This window comes from Saccostrea echinata, unplaced genomic scaffold (assembly GCF_033153115.1).
Source record: "Saccostrea echinata isolate AGI-Se365-2 ecotype Australia unplaced genomic scaffold, CSIRO_AGI_Sech_v1 ptg000001l, whole genome shotgun sequence".
In the NCBI taxonomy this organism is placed as follows: Eukaryota; Metazoa; Mollusca; class Bivalvia; order Ostreida; family Ostreidae; genus Saccostrea; species Saccostrea echinata.
The window spans coordinates 44,288,138-44,309,060 of record NW_026889750.1 but is presented as its reverse complement, the minus strand read 5'-3'; the positions used below and the strand labels follow the sequence as shown (position 1 = coordinate 44,309,060).

The 20,923-nt window shown below is 35.5% G+C and overlaps 2 protein-coding genes across 2 annotated transcripts in view; both read right to left on the bottom strand.

Annotated features, from left to right (window-relative positions):
• Positions 1 to 19,004, bottom strand: part of LOC133192446 (solute carrier family 23 member 2-like) — a 40,626-nt gene extending 21,622 nt beyond the window's left edge. Inside the window, exon 1 of the mRNA XM_061328455.1 lies at positions 18,787 to 19,004. The gene's annotated coding sequence lies outside the window, so the exon portion shown is untranslated. The remainder of the gene's footprint in view (positions 1 to 18,786) is intronic.
• LOC133192465 (solute carrier family 23 member 2-like) lies at positions 1,591 to 18,782 on the bottom strand. The gene is made up of 12 exons (XM_061328470.1): positions 18,710 to 18,782; positions 10,472 to 10,654; positions 9,774 to 9,931; positions 9,575 to 9,669; positions 6,144 to 6,220; positions 5,740 to 5,921; positions 5,464 to 5,584; positions 5,088 to 5,250; positions 2,683 to 2,936; positions 2,228 to 2,501; positions 2,041 to 2,136; positions 1,591 to 1,925 (listed from the first exon to the last, which is right to left on the bottom strand). The coding sequence occupies exons 1-12, from the start codon at positions 18,755 to 18,757 to the stop codon at positions 1,681 to 1,683; spliced, it is 1,896 nt and encodes a 631-aa protein (XP_061184454.1). The 5' UTR covers positions 18,758 to 18,782; the 3' UTR covers positions 1,591 to 1,680.
• Positions 19,005 to 20,923: the final 1,919 nt, after the last annotated feature.

Sequence of the window (20,923 nt, the reverse complement as noted above, 5' to 3'; positions counted from 1 at the left end):
AACTGATCGAAGATGATTCCCCCAAATGCAGTGGTACATTCGGACACTGATACATTCATAAAAAGACTTTGTTCTCATCAGGGATGGACAGAACCATCTGAGGGATTCAAGTCGTCACCAATCAATTCCCCAGCTGCTCTCTTTTACTGGAGATGTTTGGTTGCCCTATTGTCACTTTTGCAGCCCATGCAGCGCTAAGAATTTCGTGCACTTGGACGTGTTGCAAGCGACACACCATCTGCTCCAAACACTGAGGTTGTTCAGGACCCTACCGTGGATTCGTCTACTGAGGATGAGTTTACAGTTTAATTGTTATTTGTTAATTGTATTATGTATTAGCAATAGTTACTTCCATTCAAATGTCGACTCGATATATCCAAGTGAGCTTGAAATAAAAGATACCACAGAGTCTGGCACATCTGTTTCGTATTTGGATATTTTACTAGAAAAAGACATTAATGGTAACCTAACAACAAAGCCTTATGACAAACGTGATGACTTCAATTTTTCAATCGTCAACTTCCCTTTACTTATGTAGCAATATACCCTTATCATCTGCATATGGGGTTTTTGTCTCCCAGTTGATTCGATACGCAAGAGCATGCTCTGTGTATGAACAATTTTTAAAATGATGCAAGCTATTGACAAACAAGTTGATAAAACAAGGTGGTAGGCGTTTGCTCTGCTCCCGATTTGTTGTGTTTTAATGGACTTTGAGCTTAAATACTGTTCGTTATCTCCATTTTTCACCAGGAAAGGGGAAAATTAGAGACGGGGAAAATTGAGAAGGAAAGGAGAAATTTAGAGACGAGAAAATGAGAACTGGGAAGGAGAAAATTAGAGACGGAAAAAGAGAGGAGGAAAGAGGGAAATTAAAGACGTGAAAACTGAGAGCTGGAAAGAGGAGAAAATGAAAGTAAATGCATTTTACTCACATGTTCACTTTTCCTTGGGAAATCAACTAGACTGACTAGTAAAAAAATCTCATCAAACAATTCTTTATTTACTACAAAATTTTATTTCGTACTCACAAAAATATTTTTTTAAAAATCGAAACATTTACATGAGGTGCATAGTTATACGCAAAAGAAATAAACTTTGAAAATTGTTAAGAGGACTTCTTAAGACTTATAAAAGGGAAAAACTTTGGGTTGATGAGCAGGTAAACTATAAGAACACAAAAGTGTCATATAACCTCCCATAGGGATATTATGTTATATTATTATACCTCTGTGAATTTTTTCTACATAAAAGTATGACAAATAAATCTTCTATTTTTTTTCTAAACAGCCCCTACCGTGGAATAGTTTTGTGCTATTTGCCCATGGTGAAATAGTCATCAAACTATTCACCGGAAGCATTCCATTTCCCTCGTTTTTCATCTCAAACTGCATGGGTTGTTCTATTGTGACGTATCTAGTTTGTGACGTAACAAAAGTAAAGTCGGCTTCGGTATAATAAAACACCTATTTACTGACTATTCGGACAATAGCAAATTATCGTCCCCCTCGACGGCGACTATTTCCCTCGGCTGCGCCTCGGGAAATATTCGCTGTCTTGGGGGACGATAAACTTGTTATTGTCCTCATAGCCAGTAAATAGGTGTATAATAGGGATACTATGTAATAACGTCCCATAGGGATATTATGTACTATCGTCCCTTGGAGTATTATGTACAAGTTAATGTCCCATAGGGATAGTATGTACTAAACTCTTTCTTCTTCCCATGTCCGCCGACAAATGGCGTTCGGATTCCGGTTTTTCGGGATTAGGCATAAAGGGGACATATTTCATAATTCTGGCGTTAGCCATCCGTAAAGGTTGCCATGGTTTATAAATTTCGAATCCCTCCTGATATTTCCCAGAGGGGACTGAGTCCTTCTCTGTGGTCTGCCAGGCGGCGATACCCCGCTCTTCTGGGGTACCTGAAAATTTAATAAAATTTTGAACTGTCTGCTTTTTCTTTTGGATATGATACTGATAGTTTAACACAAGAACGATTTCAGTTTATGCCAGTTTATGCCAGAACACAGAATATACCTGGTACAGTATTGTCAAGGAAACAGGAGAGTATGGCACCCACCATGTTTGGGTTGCCAAGTAACATCTTTAGTATGTCGTCTGCTTCTGGGTTTCCTGTGATTGAAAATCTCTAAATAATAAAGATTCAGTGCCACAGTAAGAATGGGAGATTTTCGACGTTTCACTATTGAACAGTTGATCTCACCTGTATTTACGGTGTTGGGGTACCTTTCAATCCAGTGTGGCATAATCAACCCCACTAAAAGAGAGGTTCCGATGATGGCAGAGTTCCGAGTGGAAGATAGATCCACAGACTGGAGGTTGGATAAGACTACTCCATTAAACATTCCAATCATAATGATTAGAGCTCCGCCAAGCACTGGGTGGGGAATCGTGATGAATACAGCGGAAAATTTCCCAATAATTCCAAAGAGAATATAAACCAAAGAAAGACAAACAAATAAGTGGCGACTGGCGACCTGAAGTGAAGTTATATACACTGTTAATTAGTCGTATTATAACTTACAAGAAAAGGGATGTCAAATACACGTCAAACAATAGTCACTGCAGTCTAGGGGTAAGTATCTTGAAAGAATCCATATACTATAAGCTTCACATTTTATACTATACGTCCTAGATTTCATGTTCTTTAACCCCCACCTTTGTTAAGCTTATAGCGCCAATATTTCCTCCATATGTTGTGGTGCCATGACCACAGCCAACAGCCCCTGAAAGTGTGGTGCAAAGTCCCTCCACCACTATTCCGCGATTAACTGCGTGTGACGGAGGAGGCGGGACTCGGCACGTGGTGGCACAGGCGTAGTAGTCTCCAATGGAATCCAGTATAGAAACAATGGTGGCGATGAAGAAACCTACAAAGGCGTTGATGCTGAATCGAATCATGCCGAACTGCCCTGTTATAAAGAAATAAAAACCTTGAGAAATCAGCTAGGGAATGTGACGTTACATTTGTCGTTCTGTCAATATTGTAGTCGGCGACAATATGTACTTACCCTCACTGCAAATATTGTCGTCTATTGGTACATTATGTCGCCAGCGACAATATGTGCCGAGACTACTTTAAAAAATAATGAACACTGATACCTAATTTTATTTCTAATATGGAATTAATTCAATTAGTTCCGGAACTTTTTTATCACCCCTCGTATATAATATTTTTGTGTTTTCTTATACATGTATCGATATAATTGTGGTCAGTGATCCACATTTTAGCTCACCTGAGTTGAAAGCTCAAGTGAGCTTTTCTGATCACCCGTTGTCCGGTGTCCGTATGTCTGTACGTCCGTCAGTAATTTTTTCACATTTTCAACTTCTGAAGAACCACTGAGCAAATCTAAAACAAAGTTGTTGCAAAAGATCTCTGTGTACAGGGGATCCTAAATTGTAGAAATGAAGGGCCAAGCCCCCCCCCCCCCCCCTTACAAAGGGAGATAATCAAGAAAAGGCAAAAATAGGGTTGAGTCATTAAAGAAATAATCTTCTTCTCAAGAACTACTGGGCCAGAAAAGCTGAAACTTATTTGGAAGCTTCCTAAGGAAGTGTAGATTTTGAATTGTTCAGATCATGGTTCTGGGGGTAGGAAGAGCCACAATAGGGAATCAAAGTTTTACGTTGAAATACATAAGGAAAAATTTTCAAAATCTTCTTTTCAAGAACAATTGGGCCAGAAAAGATGAAACTTGGGAATTTTAGGGAGGTAGTCTACGTTGTAAATTGTTCAGATCTTGGTCCTCAGGGGTAGGGTAACGCTACAACAGGGACTACAGAGGGAAACATCTTTAAAACCCCTCTTCTTAAATTGGAAGCATCCTCTGGTAGAGTAGATTCATTTTTGTTCACCCCCCCCCCCCCTGTGTTAAGGATGGGGTCACTAGAGGCGATTAAAATTTTAAATACGAATACATGTTTACTCGGAAACAAATTTTATGCAAAACATCAGGGCCAAGTGTCTCAGGTGAGCGTCCTGGCCCATGACCCTCTTGTTGAAAATTCTTTTCTATTCTGCTTCTATAGAAGTTATATGAAATTGGTTTAAACTTTTAGTGCACTGGATATCAGAGTATTTTATCTAAGAGCTAAAGTAATATAATGAAGTAATTTCGATAAATATTTAAAATAAAAGATATCTGTACATGTATGTACAATTTGCGCAACTTAGTCTCCTTTACTTTCCTCATCATTATCATCATCATCTTCATCATTATTATCATCATCATTATCTCAATATGTGCAGTAAGGGTGCGTAAATCTTGCATGTTCGGCGACAAAAAATACTGACAGACAACAATATGTGCAGTTATGGGAGGTACACAATGTAGCCGACGACAATATGTACCTTCACAGTCGTGCTGCATGAAATAGCTAAAAGGCACTTTTGTGTGATTTACACAGCAATTACGTTCATAAAAGTACAAAAAAAACTTGGGCAACTGTGGGGTGACATTATGTGCAGTAAGGGTAGGCACATAATGTCGTCTGCGACAAAATGTACATGAGTAACTTTTTAGTTGGCGACAATTATAGTACCGATGGACAACAATATGAATATGTGCAGTGAGGATAGGTACATATTGTCGCCGACGACAATATGTACAGAACAACAGTATGTACTGCCACAGGGTAACATGACTGTTTGTGTCTTTTTCTTTAACTATTTGTACACATACAGATGCTTGGTTTATGTATATTTCGTTGATAATATACTAGATATTCTATGCAAATATGTGTGCAGGAATACAGCAAAATAGAAAGAACAATTGCCCACTAACTTAACTAAATTTTTGAAACTAATTAAGTCTAGTTTTATTCAAAAGAAATATTATTCTTTCTGAATTTATAAATTACAAAAAAAAAAAAAAAAAGCAACGCACAGCGAAGCATCCCTTCGCAAAAGAGCATATAGATAAATGCAACATTCGATATCGATCCCGATGCAAGTTACGTCACTTCCGTTAATTACACAAGGACAAACTAACTCACACACACGCGCGCGTAAGTATATCTCCTACAACTCCATTGCAGAGTGATAATAAACACAAAATTACCTGGGTAAGGGAATTGAAACCACTTAGCATTAGTAATGACGTAACTTCTGGCGTCTGTCCTGGCGTAATAGAGTCTGTCCTTAACGGATGTAGCGCTGTCAAACACACCGCTCTCTGTCATGATGATACTTACAACCCAGCCAATCACTATAGCGATTAAGATCTAAAACAAATTTCGATTTCCCCCTACCAATCAAACTTTATAAGGCAATACGCAACAAACCAATCAAAATTAAGATTACTCTCAAGGACAACTAATTAAGATTGCGTAATTAAAGATTTGTCTTTCAGACAAAAAGTCAAACTTTTCAATGAAGTAAACTTAACAGATCGAGAATAGAGAACAACTTTTTAAAGAGAATCTAGCAGTCCTTACGGCAAACACTTGATGAAAAGGATATCTGATCACGTGACAAGACTTCTTCCTATTCCACACAGGGATTGGCATGTTGTAATTAGAGAGGTAGAGGGACATGACGATGGCTATTGCGCATGTCCTGAAAGACAAACATCTGAGTTACTTAAATTCCAAGTACACTGGTTTTTCATCTTTAATTGCTTATTTCACATAACACAAGGAAGGGTTCATTATAGTTTTGAGGCATTGGACAATAAAGCATGCTCACTACATGACTACTATGAATGTACGTACATACAGGTGATTCCCCAGTGAACTTGTGCGAACTTTGTAACCGCGGATACCATGTAGATTCCTATCAACAGAATCGTGGGGACTATGGTAACGGGACCAATAAAGCGTAATAAGATTCCAACCAATCCGGTGGCACCAACTAGAAAGTGGATCAGTCCCGTCAACATCAGGCTTCCCTGTAGCTGAAGTATTTGATCTAAGAATTTATGTACGAAGTGGAAAATGCCCTTATCGATTATTTTATGTGACGTTATGATTTCATATCAACAATTACATATTCAACAACAGTGCTGTCAAAAATATTCAGCAAACCTTAATTTGATGCTACCCGTGCTTAGCATGATGTTCTTAATACGTATAGATAGCTAACACATTATACCAATACAATTTCAAGTAAATCTCACCGTTTGAATATGATAGATGATAACATCATCTTCGTTGACGGCTACGGTCTCTGTCGTATTGGAGGTGACATTGAAAACTTGAACAAAAGGAGTATCAAACTGAATTACAGAATTTCAATGGATCTTTTAAAATCATTTGAACAGAGAAAGTCTATACCAAACTCAAGTTATAAATATACATGTAGCTGTCTTGTAGAGTAGGCTTTCCCTTCTTAAATCTCCCAGGAAAACTGGCTCTAGAGCAGGATTTTCCCACGGAAAAATGACTCTATAGTAAGATTACCCCCTACGAAAATCCCACGTCAGAGTCAATTTTCCGGGGGGAAATCCTACTCTGTGTAATAGTTATAGAGTGCAAATTCCATAAAAACCAATTTTCCCCAAATAAAATATCAAAGCTATACTAATGTATGAGGGGGGAGGAGGCGGCACTTTGTTATATTAGTGACCCATCTTCAAAATGGCGATCAGTTTCATTGAAAATACGAAGTATAAAATTTGAAACATTTGAATCTCTATTTTCTCCGTAAATGACCAACCAATTTTTAAAAGCATTAAAATATTCTTTTCATCTGGTCAAAGTAAGTTCTGAAAAAAAGTACAATCGGTTAGACTAATTTTTAACTGTTTCCATGAATTTTATTTGAAATGGATTTTTTCCCGTCAATTGTATTTCAAACTACATGTACATAATATTGATGTGTGGTTGTCTCTTCAAGTATTTGGGGGTTAGATATCCAAAATAGCTGCCATTCAATGCCATGAAACTAAAATTGGGTCATTTATTTCTTTAAAATATAAAATTTTGCAAACTTTAAGGGAACATTTACACTCTGCTTTCAAATCCAGTGTTACACCGCTGGGGTCGAGAGGACATACTTATGCTTCGGTTTGCAAAAACATTATTTCTTGTATTGAGTTGATTTGTTGGTTTTGGCCTTTTTGTCCTTTGAAGAACTACTCCATTCAAATACGACGTTTCATCAATTAACAATCTATTAATAGCTATTTTCTTTTATACGTCGACTCGATTTATCCCAGTGAACTTGAAATAAAAGACACTACAGAATCTGCGACATCTGCATCATATTTGGATGTTTTACTGACTATAGACAATAAATGTGAGCTAACAACTAAACTATATGACAAACGAGATGACTTCAGCTCTAATTCCATCATCAACTTTTCTTATTTATAGTAATAGTCCACCTGCATAAGGTGATTATGTCTCCAAACTTGTTCGCTACTCAAGAGCTCTGAGTATGATCAATTTTTAATCCTAGGCAGCCTAATCACACATAAGACGATGTTACAGGGATTTCAACGACCTCGTTTAAAGTCAGCATTTCGTGAATTCTATGGTCGTTATAAGGACCTTATTAGTAAATGTAACCTATCATGTTGCATTATGTATATTTTGGCTGACTTGTTTCATACCAATGGTTAGCTAGATTTTTGTACTTAATTTCACTACGGACTGTTCTGTATACTTGATCATTACATAGGTCTCACGGCGGGTGTGACCGGTCAACACGGGATGCTCACTCTCCTAAGCACCTGATCCCACCTCTGGAATTTCCAAGGGTCCGTGTCTATGCGCTGTGCGCAGATTTGTATTGTTTAAAGTCTTTATGAGATCGATCACTGTTTGTTATTTTTACCTTTTTCCATTCATACTTAAAACCTAGGTAATCAAAGCTTACGAATCTCACCTCGACAAATGATATCTTTCAGTACTTGGCAAATCTTACATAATATTTTTTCCTAGTTAGTGTGCATTCCAATATCAATATCCATGCAAGTTTGGTTTAAGTAGGACTTATAGTTAATTGGAAATGGACTTGCTTTTACTTGTTCACTAATCAAGAAAATGTAGATCAGTTCCAACATCCGAAGCAAGACTGGAATTGTCCATCCTTAGAAGCATCATCCATGCAAGCTTAGTCATAACAGGTCGTATAATTATAGAGCTACTCCAAAAAATTATCCTGTTCACTCATCTGGAAAATATAGGTCAAATTCAGCATCCAAAGCAAGTCTAGAAGTATCCATCCCTAGATGCATCATCCATGCAAGTCTGGTCCAGGTAGGGCTTATAGTTAATCGGGAATAAACCTGCTCCAAAAACTTTAGCCGGGTCACTCATCTGGAAAATGTCGGTCAAATCCAGCATCCGAAGCAAATCTAGTATTGTCCATCCCTAGATGCACCAACTATGCAACCTTTTTCCAGGTAGGGCTTATAGTTACTTGGGAATGGATCTGCTCCAAAAACTTTAACCTGTTCACTCATCTGGAAAATATAGGTCAGATCCAGAATCCGAAGCAAGTCTGGTAGTGTCCATCCCTAGATGCATCATCCATGCAAGTTTGGTCCAGGTAGGGCTTATAGTTACTTTGGAATGGACCTGCTCCAAAATCTTTAACCTGGTCACTCATCTGGAAAATCTAGGTCAGATCCAGCATCCGAAGCAAGTCTGGTAGTGCATCAACTTTGCATGTTTTGTCCAGGAAGGCCTTATAGTTACTTGGGAATGGACCTGCTCCAAAAACTTTAACCTGGTCACTCATCTGGAATATGTAGGTCAGATCCAGCATTGGAAGCAAGTCTGGTAGTTTCCATCCCTTGATGCATCATCCGTGCAAGTTTGGTCCAGGTAGGGCTTAGAGTAACTTAGGAATGGACCTGCTCCAAAAACTTCAACCTGGTCACTCATCTGAAAAATGTAGGCCAGATCCAGATTCCGAAGCAAGTCTGGTAGTGTCCATCCCTAGATCCATCATCCATGCAAGTCTGGTCCAGCTATGTAGGGCTTATAGTTACTTGGGAACGTACTTGCTGCTAAAACTTTAACCGGGTCGCCGACGCCAATGCCGGGGTTATAGCATAAGCTCATCTCAACTTCGTAGAGATGAGCTTAAAATGGTATGTTGAGGCAAATTTTACAATTTTCTATGAGTTAAAATTTAGGTAACTCTATGATTTGAACTTTATTTTTTAAGATTGTATATGAAATTTGACAATTCTTGAATCGGAAACAATTAATCCATTTAAAAATTAGATGTATTTCGTATAAACTTTTAACCAAAATATTGTGGTTATGATTTAAGCATTAATACAATGGGGAAATCCTCCTCTGAGAAAGAACGTGGGTGGAATTGGGCTCTATTGTGAGATTTCCCCTCAGGGGAAAATCCTATTCGATAATACAGATTCCGAGGGGAAAGCTGGCTATGGGGGAAATACTACTCTACAACACCGATATAGCAAACAAACAGAACACAGTCGATAAAAAAAAAATCCGTCGTCCGTTTTTACAGATTTCGCCACATTTACTTCATTTATTTTAAATTTTTTTCAAATTTCAAATATTTTAGATATGATTTTATTTTTCTTTAAATTAAAATCTTTTCAGAATGGACACCACTTACATGTAGTGGTCATATTACACCTGTCTTTGTCTATTGCTGTCATGGCAACTAACGGGGCCACATAATCTGCCGAGGCTCCTTGGTAAAGTGGCAATCTAAATTTTTAAAACATGTAAAGTTCAGTTATTAAATGACCTTTTTTTGAAGAGACACTAAAATAAAAACTATTCTCGGACTCAAAGTTTATTTTATTCCAAACCTGACACCTATAGTATTCATAAGAAGTGTAGTAATGCCATTCATGAACAAAGTGGAGCTAAGCAGACGAGATTTGAAGTCCTCATCGTGCTCTGCACATGCGTACTCAGCAGCCAGCAAAGATACAGCCAAAGAGGGAGAAAGGGATAGCAGTGCTTGCTGAAAAATATTTTCAAAAACAAGTTGTGATTTTTCTCTCACCTAAGCCAGAGTTTCAAATGAGTTTTCTTGTCTTCCGTTTTTTCCGACAGTCTGCCAATTTCTGCATATTTTCTTTTTCTTCAAAACTATAACACTAATGTTTAACCAAAAGGTGAAACAAACTTGGACAAAAAAGATTCAAATGGTCTGGTTTGCCTTCTTTTTATAGGCATATTCAATAAATGAAATCTTTTTGGAGCTGCGGGACCAGAAGTGACAACGTTATTTACAGGAATAGTACATTTATAAACCAATGGACTAAAGTTGATAGCATTACAAGAATATTAAATTCAATTTTGCTCATAACATCAGGGTGAGGTACCTGCATTTTGGAAATCAAAGTTTTGCATATAAACACCGGTATATAAGAACAATTACAAAATTCTTCTCAAGAACAAAGTTAAGCACATAAAGTATGCAAGCATCACTGTGTTGTACAGATTTAACTTTGTTCTCACCATGGTAATCCTTGGTTAGGATATGTTAGATATATTATACCTGCATAGCAAAGAACAGTGTGAGGTGTATAGGTGTGGCGTCACTGATTCTGTAGATAAGGGGGCTATCCTCCATCTCAATTTCAGGCCTTTTTTCCTGAACATTCTTGATGTCGTCCCCTGGATTCTGTAGATGATAGTTTGCAGTTTGTTTTGTATTTCTCTGGTCATTTTGGTATGGACCCTACAACACCAGTACATAATTAATCGGCTCTTCTACTGAGATACTAAGTCCTTGTACAACAAATCGAGGTAGAAAGAAGACAAGGACAAAAAATCAAAGAAGGGCGACGAAGCGAGCAGAAATGCCAGAGCAACAGAAAAATTACAAAACAATTCAAAATTTCAAATTGATTTAAACGATTCTTACTACTTTTTATATGGTGAAAAATGAACTTCCAGCGATCATTGCAGTATTAGAAAAGAGAGGTACATTTTTTTAAATACATGTATCACCATGCCAAGTTTTGATTGGACGATTCAAAGCATTCTTTATGTTTATTCGTTAAGTTTCAAATTGCACATTTAAATATATTATATTTATAAATAAAACCATTACAACTTTCCAAGGAACGCATGTGTCACTTGCTATTGAATCACTAAAGACAACGGATTACTTTTGCCTAAAAAAGGTCAAAGGTCAAAATCCACCTGACATTGGATTTTGGCCTTATTTTTCATAGGTTAAAGAAAATAAAATTTTTCAACATGTCATGACAGGCAGTGCACTTACGAATAGCACACAGTTACTTCTCACAGGTCAAAGAATGTGTATTTATCGATTCCTATGGTGTATTTTGAAAAGTAGATCAAAGGTCAAATGCAAATGTCATGCAAATGTCATTGGTAGCCCTGCATATAACAAAACTCATATTTCGAATGCATCAAATGCACCAGCGAAATATCAAATCCACAACTCTAACAGCTCTCGATATAAGGTGTGACAGAGAGACACTCAGACAGACAGAGAGACAGACGCCAGGCAAAGTGATCCCTAAATGTAACTGTTCCTCTGCTCTGCAGACGACAGATAAAAGTGTTACGAACGTATCATTTTTGGAGAGAAGTAGACAGTAAAACATTCTATTTCAAACTCGAGACATAGTTTCCCTTTATTAAAAAGTTCTTTGCCTCTATTTAGAATGATTTTTTATGCCCCAGTAATCGAAGATTCGGGGGTATCTAGTTTTTGCCCTGTTTATCTGTCTGTCTGTGTCCGTCCGTATGTCTGTTTTTCTGTCTGTTTGTCCGCAAAAACTTTAACCTTTAACCCATAACTTTTTTTTATAATTCTTTATTTTAGTTTTACACATTCTGCTATGTCATACAACATATGTTTAAAGAATCTACAGAAAGTGTAGTTTTTTTAATTTTTGAGAGAGAGAGAAAGTGTTAGAGGAGGAGAAAAAAAGGGTTGCATGTATTTATACACATATATATCTGTAAGTTGATTCCAACAGTTACAGCATGTATCAAACATATCCTTTTCACCTTTACTATAAGCAATATATTTTTGTGTTTCATAAAATGTATTCATAAGCGATATCGCAGCAGTTACATTAAGTGTCTTCCCTTTGCACCTCATTGTGTAGATAAAATATTTAAGCCATAGAAAAGATTATTTGATATCTTTTTTCTTTTCATCCAAGAACCCCAAAATGACATTATTTTTTGCTATTGATATTGCAACATTAGTTTTATTTTCAAAGTAATCTTCACATTCTCTTAAAAAATGTTGTACACTATCACACTCCCAAAGCAAATGTTCAATTGTGTCTTCTTCCACCTGACAGAATGTAAAATTCTTATTTTCTGTGATTTTGATTTTAGATAAAACCATTGTAGTTTACAATTATTTGTAACTTTAAAAGGCAATTTAAAAATCATTTTCCATTCTTTGTCATTCAATTCAAATATTTCATTCCACTTTCTTTTACCAGTAGGTTCTGTGCTATTTTGATTGAGAAGATTATAAAATTGCCTTGATTTTTTTTTTTTTTTTTTTTTTTTTTTTTTTTTTTTTATTCTAGAAGGTATATATATTTGAAATAACCAAAGGGTTTTGTGATTTAGTAACATTTTCTTCAAAATTAACTTTTTTCATCCATGCCTTTAGAGCACTTATAACACTCATGTATTCTAAAAATTTTACTTTTGATTAGTTGGAGCTATGCGTACCAACATATTTTATCTCTTGACCTTGGAGTTTGACCCACTTTAGCAAGAATTTACCAAACTTTAACCTTGGCCATAACTTTTGAACAGTTGGTGCTAGGGCTTTCATACTTCATATGTGTTTTTATTGTGACAAGATCTTTCCATGGATCTGAATATTTTTGTCCATTTGACCTTGACCTTTGAGTTTAACCCACTTTTCAAAAATTTTAATCTTGGACATAACTTTTGAACAGTTAGAACTAGGGCCTTCATATTGCACAGGTGTATTGAAAAGGCCTTCCTTTGGATACCAACAATTTTGACATTTTTACCTTGACCTTGGAGTTTGACCTACTTTTGAAAAACTATAACATTGGTCATAACTTTGAACAGTTAAAGCTAGGGCTTTAATATTTCAGATGTGTATTTCTTATGACAAGGCCCTGTCCTGGGTACCTTTAATTTGACCATTTGACCTTGAAGTATGACCCACATTTAAAAAACTTTAACCTAGGCCATAACTTTTGAATGGTTGGAGCTTGGGCTTTCATATTTCACATTGTATTCATCGAGAAAAGTCCTTTCTTTGGGAAACAACATTTTTCATCTCTTGACTTCAGAGTTGGACTTGCATTGAGAAACTTTAACCTTCACAAAAAAAGCTGCTATACGGGGCATCAGTGTTTCACAAACACATTTCGTTTATTCATTGTAATTTATCCCCGCCTCTTTTTGATGTTTTATGGTCTCTCGGGGAATTCTTTTTTATGTAGATTTTCGCTGGCCAAAAGGTAATTTTGTAGGACCAGTCCCCTCTTGCTACGATGACTACATGCATGACCTTTGTCATGTATGATTAATGGGCTGGTAAAAAAAATCTACACAGATGAATAACCAATCCGACCTCGAAATCATGTAGAATTGATAATTCAAAAAATGTTTGAAAAGTTGAAAAAAAAAACAAAAACAAAAACAAATGAATAATACCATTTCATTATACATGTTTGTGTATGCACATAGTCCTTTAAAAAAGATGGTTTATTAAAGGTTGAGGGTGCTTCAAACTTACTTTTTTGGTGGAAATTTGTATCAAAATACAGCACGTTTATACTGCCTTAAATGTTAAATTTTAAGTTTAAAAAATCTATAAAATGTGCATTATTTTTTCGTACAACGCAAGACCTTTGCGTTTTAAAAACAGAAAAGTGAGTTTCGAGTTGTTTTGCGAACGTTCCTCTTTACAACGCAAAAGGTACGCGTTGGTTTGAGTTTATCTCCTTATATTGCAAAATATTTTTTTAAAATGTTTTATTTTACCTTCGAAAACAAACTCAATGACTTTAAAGTCAAAAAGAAGTGAAAACAAGAAATTACGTTGAACAGGAAAAATCTTTCATGTCCTTTTTTTTCTGATCGCCTGGACTGATTAAGTAGCTATATCATCCTTTATTCTGGATTGAATGCTACATGGCCCTTGCAACTTCAGTTTGGTACAAAGTATTTAGCATGAATATTATATAATTTAGGAACGGGGTCTGCCACTCAAGTCCAAAAATGCTGCATGCAGAGATTGCTAATTTTTACACATTACATTTTGATCATCGTCCTAAACCACGGCCAAAATGTACGATCCTCTCCCATTTTGAGAGTCTTTATGCGGACTCTGAAAGGTGGCTTGGGACAATGTGTTTCGATTTGAAATATCAAATTGCAGAGACGAACTGGCATGGAAGCATCTGTATTCCAGGTAGATTCATCATCAGTGGAATCTAAATCATGACGCTTGACACAGTTTAATTTCACAATGTAAATAGTGGCGGATTTGGGCAGGATCGAGGGGGCGCATTTTCCCAAAAATAATTACTAAACATTTGCTTTTGAAACTAACTACATGTATTGTGCGTTTTTTTGTTTTTTAAAACTCCTCCCCAATCGCTGGCAATCGTCTGCCCTAGTAAGGTTTTATTGAAATCAATAATCTATAAGAGTAAAACTAATCACATACGATTTATGGTCAATGTGGATTTTAAAGGTTTCTTTCATATTACAGTGTTTTTTATGATTTTATTCTTCAAAGTAGAAGATCTGTTAACTCTGCCTGTGCATACCTTATTTATGAAATCCGATTCCTCCACAAAGACCGAATTAATAGATCCGCCCAGATGTTCGGGGTCTTTGGACGTGAAAGTAAGAGGAAGTACGCTGATCTCCGTGTCCATGCTTTAAGTGACCTCGAAGGAATAGACACTTTCCCGATGAATTACATTTTGAACGCTCTGATGCTTTTATCATGCCTTAAACGATGTTTTACTGCATGAAATGAATCAAGGTGATTATCAACAGGGCTGTCGTGAGCAGGGGGGGGGGGGGGGGGGGGGGGGATTTACTAATACATGTCATGTAGTTGTGAAATATTTTGCTAGGAGTATCTCTTTGTCCAATATCTTGAGGCCCTATCCCTTGGAATATTGCTAATGGCAATTTAAAGTATTAAAGTGTGTTCGTCTATGAAAATATATAGTAACCTTGAACTTATTAGCTTACTGCACGGTATCTTGATCATTGTATATCATATATGTTTGAGAGAGCAATGTATAAATTTTCAAATAAAAGCGACTCTGTAAGTGTTCATATAGGCCTATTATATCGGTATTCGTGTCAGTTAGCATAAAAAATATTATAGTATTGGAGGAAAAAACAAGATGTGTTTGTGAAACACTGATGCCCCCGTATGGCAACCTATGGCGAAGGCTAAAGTTTCTCAATTGCCAGTTAAACTCTTGGGCCAAGAGATCAAAAACGATGTTTTCCAAAGAAAGGACTTGTATCAATGAATATACTTGTGAAATATGAAAGCCCAAGATCCAATCGTTCAAAAGCTATGGCCAAGGTTAAAGTTTTTAAAAAGTGGGTTAAACTCCGAGGTCAAGGTTAAAGGGTCAAAATCAATGATACCCAGGGAAAGCATTTGTCACAAGAAATATACATGTGAAATTTGAAAGCCCAATCACTCTTTATTAAATAGGTAAAACTACAAGGTCAAAAGGTCAAAATTGCTGCTAGGAATTTACCTGTGAAATAGAAAAGCCCTAATTTTAACTGTTCAAAAGTTAAGACCAAGGTTTAAGTTTTTTAAAGGGGGGAGGAGGGCAAACTCTAAGGTCAAGGTATATAGAAGGAAGATTCAGGGGTGTATAGTTTTTGCCCTGTCCGTCCTTCGGTCTGTCTGTCTGTCTATCTATTAATCTGTCAGCAAAATCTTTAACCTTACCCTTAGCTCTCGATTGGTTGGAGCTATGGCCTTAATACCTCACATGTGTATTCCCTGACCTTTCTTTGAGTATGAATATATCTGACCTCTTGACCTTGGAGTTTGACCCACGTTTGCAACAAATTTTAACACTGGTCGTAACTTTTGTACAGTTGGTGCTAGGGTTTTTATACTTCACATGTGTATTTATTGTGACAAGACCTTTCCTTGGGTATACATATTTTTGACCTTGATTTTGGAGATTGACCCACTTTTAAAAAACTTTAACCTTGATCTTAATTTTCAAATAATTAGTACTAGGGCTTTCATATTTCACAGGAGTATACCTTTTTACAAGACCTTTTTGATACCAACAATTTTTACCTTTTGACCTTGGAATTTTGCCTATTATTTTCAAAAAAAAACTTTAACCTTTACCATAACTTTTGAACGATTTTGACCCTTTGACCTGACCTTGGAGTTTGACCCACTTTTTTAAAACTTTAACCTTGACCATAACTTTTGAACAGTTGGTTTCTTTGGCTTTCGTATTTCACAGGTAGGTATATTCATTGCTACAGGTCCTTTCTTTGGAAAACAACATTTTTGATCTTTTGAACTGGGAGTTAAACTTGCAGTTAAGAAACTTTAGCCTTTGTAGTAGACTGCTATACGAGGGCATCACTGTTTCACAAACACATTTTGTTTGGGTTTTTTTTTTTTTTTGTTAAGTTTATAAGATATACGGTCATACTGGAATTGGATTTGAGGTACAATCAAAATTAAAATTTTGTATATAAACAAAGCAAAAACTGATCAACTTTCTTTGTACCAGATAACATACAAATTAGTTTTCTAAATCTACCAGTATAAATGTTCTCAATATTAAACAATTAAATGTCAGATTGATTAAAAATATTTCATTATCAACCAGAAAGGTCTTATCGATATGGAACTTTTTTTTTGGTTTTGTTTTTCATTTCTGAAAGATATTGTGAACAATAAATAGTATATTAACACTTTAAGGTGAGCTATTGTAAGAATCGTTCTTTTTTAAGATCTAATATAATTGTGACCGTGTAGAAAAAAAATGCTTGATAGATTTAATCGAACCATACATGTATAAATACAGTGGAGAATACATATACAGATGTCTACAGAACATATGTAAAATCAGAAGATTACACTCGAGTCGAATATAAAGAACTTAACCAATCCTACCCCCCCCCCTTAAAAAAATTGTTTGGTAAAAAAAGGTAATTTAGAGAGACTTGAGACTTGATATAGAGATGTGTTATTTTGAATCGCCAAAGTTAATTTATTCCAAAGACGTATTGGACTGGGAAGGAAGGAATGCTATTAGAGTTGAGTCACAGTTTTAATTCCTTTAAGTGAACTTGTTTGCCTAGTGTTATCATTATGATTGTCATACTGTGAGAAGATAGCCACTAAATAATTAAGTAACTTTTGATGACACCTTTTATGGAGTTGAATTAATGCATTGAAGCGATGCCCCCGCCTCCTTTTTTTGAAAGACTATCATAAAATTTCTCATCCCGTGTGTTTGTATAATGTGCTAAGCTGTCATTTTATTCTCTCTCCTGACTGTTCTTGCAGCTCCTAGCTGTATGTGTAAAATGTGAAGATAACGAATAGTGATTGACCTCATAAAATCTATAAACAATACAAATATGTGAAGAGGGCATAAAACACGGACCCCTGAAAATTCCAGAGGTGGGATCAGGTACCTAGGAGGAGTAAGCATGCCCTGTTGACCGGTCTCATCAGCCATAAGTCCTATGTATTGATCAGGTAGACGGACAAATTCAGTGTAAAAACAAAGGCCTAACAATTGATATGAAACAAGTCAGCCAAAATACGACCCGGTGATAGGTTATATTTGCTAACAAGGTCATTATAGCGACCATAGAATTATACATTGTACATCTACATGTATAAAATTTGAACACGTCGATGTCTAAACCTAATGTGGCTGCTGTGTTCTGAATTTCGTTATCTATTGCTCCTTGAGTAGTGTGTACTGTATACTAGTAAATGTTTTTTTTTCCATACTAAGTGTTTTCTAGCTTTGCTAATAATTACATTGCCTCCTTGATGACTTCTGCAGTTAGCTACTATTAAGTATCGGGAAGAGTATTGTATTCTATGACTTACTAAATATCCACAAGTGAATCTAGAGGGAGAAGCAACTTTTCCTCTCTCCCCACACGAAATAGTATCAACCCTATACCCCCTCCATCCCCGGAGAAAACGTTACTTTTCTCGCCATATCGAGCTGCTGCACACACACAACTATAAAAGAACAAGTTCTCGGGAAGGAGGGGGTGAGCGCTGAGTGCAAGAAAATTTTAAAAAAAAGTGTATTTAAAACATTATTTCTTGGACGGCTTTGCTTCACGTACGTTATGTAAAGTTTTTTTTCCCTTGAAATACGCGTAGGTTATAAGTCAATCGAAGATACTTTAATTGTAAATTATAGTACTATAAGAGGACTATCATTCGGTTTGTCATTGCTCTCCGAACTTTGCCCACTAATAAATCAAAATTTCGTGTTAACAACAATTATACAAATTCAGGGCCCCGTTTTACAAAAGAACTTACTACTAAGACCAAAATTTAATTCTGCTTATAACTTTTTAATTTACATTACATTGAAAATGGTTTCGACCTTTTTAAAAGGAATGGAGTAAGATATTTTTCCTCTAGCAATTTTAAACAGAATCATTAATTTGCAAAATTTTACAGTCAACTTAAGTTTTTTTGTCTTAGTCGTAAGTTCTTTTGTAAAATAGGCCCCAGAATCGTAATTACCTTGGTAACGGCAGGTAAAAAGAGCGGGTCTTCCTCCTCAGAATTCATATTTTTAATTCACGTGCGAAAAAAAAAACGCTCAGTCACATAAAACAGGCCCCTTGATTACAGACTCACATGCAGAATGTGTAACTATTTACAGTGGTGTTCTTGGTTGATAATACAACTTTCTTTATCAGGGGTCACTTGTATCTGGGGATACGTTAAGGTCAGTAGGATAATTCCCCTCGTCTATCAGCAACAACTCAAAAACCAATTTGACAAATTCATTTGATTTGCTGGTTCTGACTTGACTTTTTTTAAAACAAAGTCATTAACAAATCCCTCCTTTTCCCCTTCTATAGTAGGTTAAGATAGAAGTCTTTTAACATTTTTGACTGAATACAGTATAGGACAGTTTCGGAAGAAAAATACAATCTTTAAGAGGACATTTCATACACAAATGCACAAAAAAATAATACAAATAAACGACAAAACTATGCAAGCCTGTTCAGGCCAGTTCAGAGAAAGAAATATTTTTTATTGCGTTTCAGGAGGTTCGATCCTTAGCTTTTGAGCAGATTTTAGTCTGGACCTTTATTTCTAAAATTCTGCATCATATTTTTCTTACATCAAATTTGGGATTCTAAAATGCTAATTAAACTACTTACATTCAATTAAAAAACCGCGATTAAATTCCATTCAAATAGGATTAAGCCATCAAAACATCAATTATAAAAGAAATATTATAAATCAGTTCAATAAATATTTATTCCTCAATATAATTCTGATTAGCTACATTATACATCTTTGTGCATGCAGTGAAACAAAAAACAAAAAACAATCAGCTATATGTATCTGGAGGACGGAAACAATGGAATGTTAGAGGACGGATTTCAAACATGGTCTGTACAATTTCATACTTCACAAAAACTGGACAACAGGTAATTTCTTTGGTATGTAAGCATGCAGTACGTCTAATGACAGGTATCTATGATATATTGATACCAAATGACTGGAAATTTTCACAAATTATACAATTTTGACATGATATTAGGGATGTTAATCAAGGTTACAAAACTAGATTTGCCAATATTTTATGAACTGTCTTCATGAGTGACATGGCTTTAATATTTCCCCTACTTGATATATCTTAAGAGGCAGTCCACCGAAAAACCAGGCAGTATTGTATTAATAGGTGGCACATCGAATGTGAGGAATATTTGATATTTTATTAAAAACAATATCAGTGTAGCCCAAAAGGAATAATGTAATTGAAGATTTGTTTGATAATTGCTTATTTAGTAAAATATCCTTGTGTTTTGTGTTTTTGAATGCCCCTATATAAACCATTGAATGTAGGTCAGAAACAAAGAACTGTAATTTCTAATACATTTTTAACAGGACTATAATTCACACTTAACTAAATCTAGAAATATTTCAACTTTTTGTTTAAAAAATAAAATCGGTGGGAAAAACACTTTTGATAGTAGTTTTCTGGCAAAATATAAGGACGTTTTAATGAAATTTTGCGATGCAAGAGTTATCTCCCGTGGCATCGGTAAATCTGCTCAACACCTTTTTATCGGAATCCTAGTGAAATATTTAGAATCGATACACTAAAGAAAATAATTAAACATAAAACTAAATAATTTATTTTCAAAATATAATTCATTTTCGCCTCCAGACGTAATATTTAGATTAAAATTGGCTCTATTATTCAGGTTGAATCCACGTTTCCATTGATGTATCAGTGACGTCATATACCTGACGAATATTGCGTCACAATGAAATAGTTACAAGTTTCCAGAGAAGTTTGTAAATTCTTTGCGTAAAAGTGTAAAAAAGATTTTTAAATAAATGATTTCTCTTTTTCTGTTTAATTACTCTTCAGAGTGCATTATTCTAAATGTTAAATAATATTTTAATATCAAAATGTATTTTATACACGGGCGGCGTCTCAGCTAGATGACGTTTTGATAAGTAATTTTATACATGTCTGAGAACTAATTTTTTTAACTGATTTACTAGGATATGCGTAAAAATAATTAATGAAGTGTTTATCGTGAACATTTCTTATAAAATTGGGAATCAATGATGAATGTTTTAGATTTACGCAACACTTAATTCAACGAAGTTGAGATGTTTACTTAATTAATTTAATCAGTATTTTATTATGTAAAGTCAGTTTACATAATTGGATTGGACATCAGGCATGGCCTATATAAGTCCTCT

Excerpts from the sequence above, each read along its gene's own strand:
- LOC133192465 (XM_061328470.1), bottom strand. The coding sequence starts at position 18,757 with ATGAATTCTGAGGAGGAAGACCCGCTCTTTTTACCTGCCGTTACCAAG. Across the intron at positions 9,932-10,471 it reads CACTGTTCTTTGCTATGCAG|CAAGCACTGCTATCCCTTTC; the intron begins GTATAATATATC and ends AATATTTTTCAG. Across the intron at positions 1,926-2,040 it reads CCTTGACAATACTGTACCAG|GTACCCCAGAAGAGCGGGGT; the intron begins GTATATTCTGTG and ends TTAAATTTTCAG.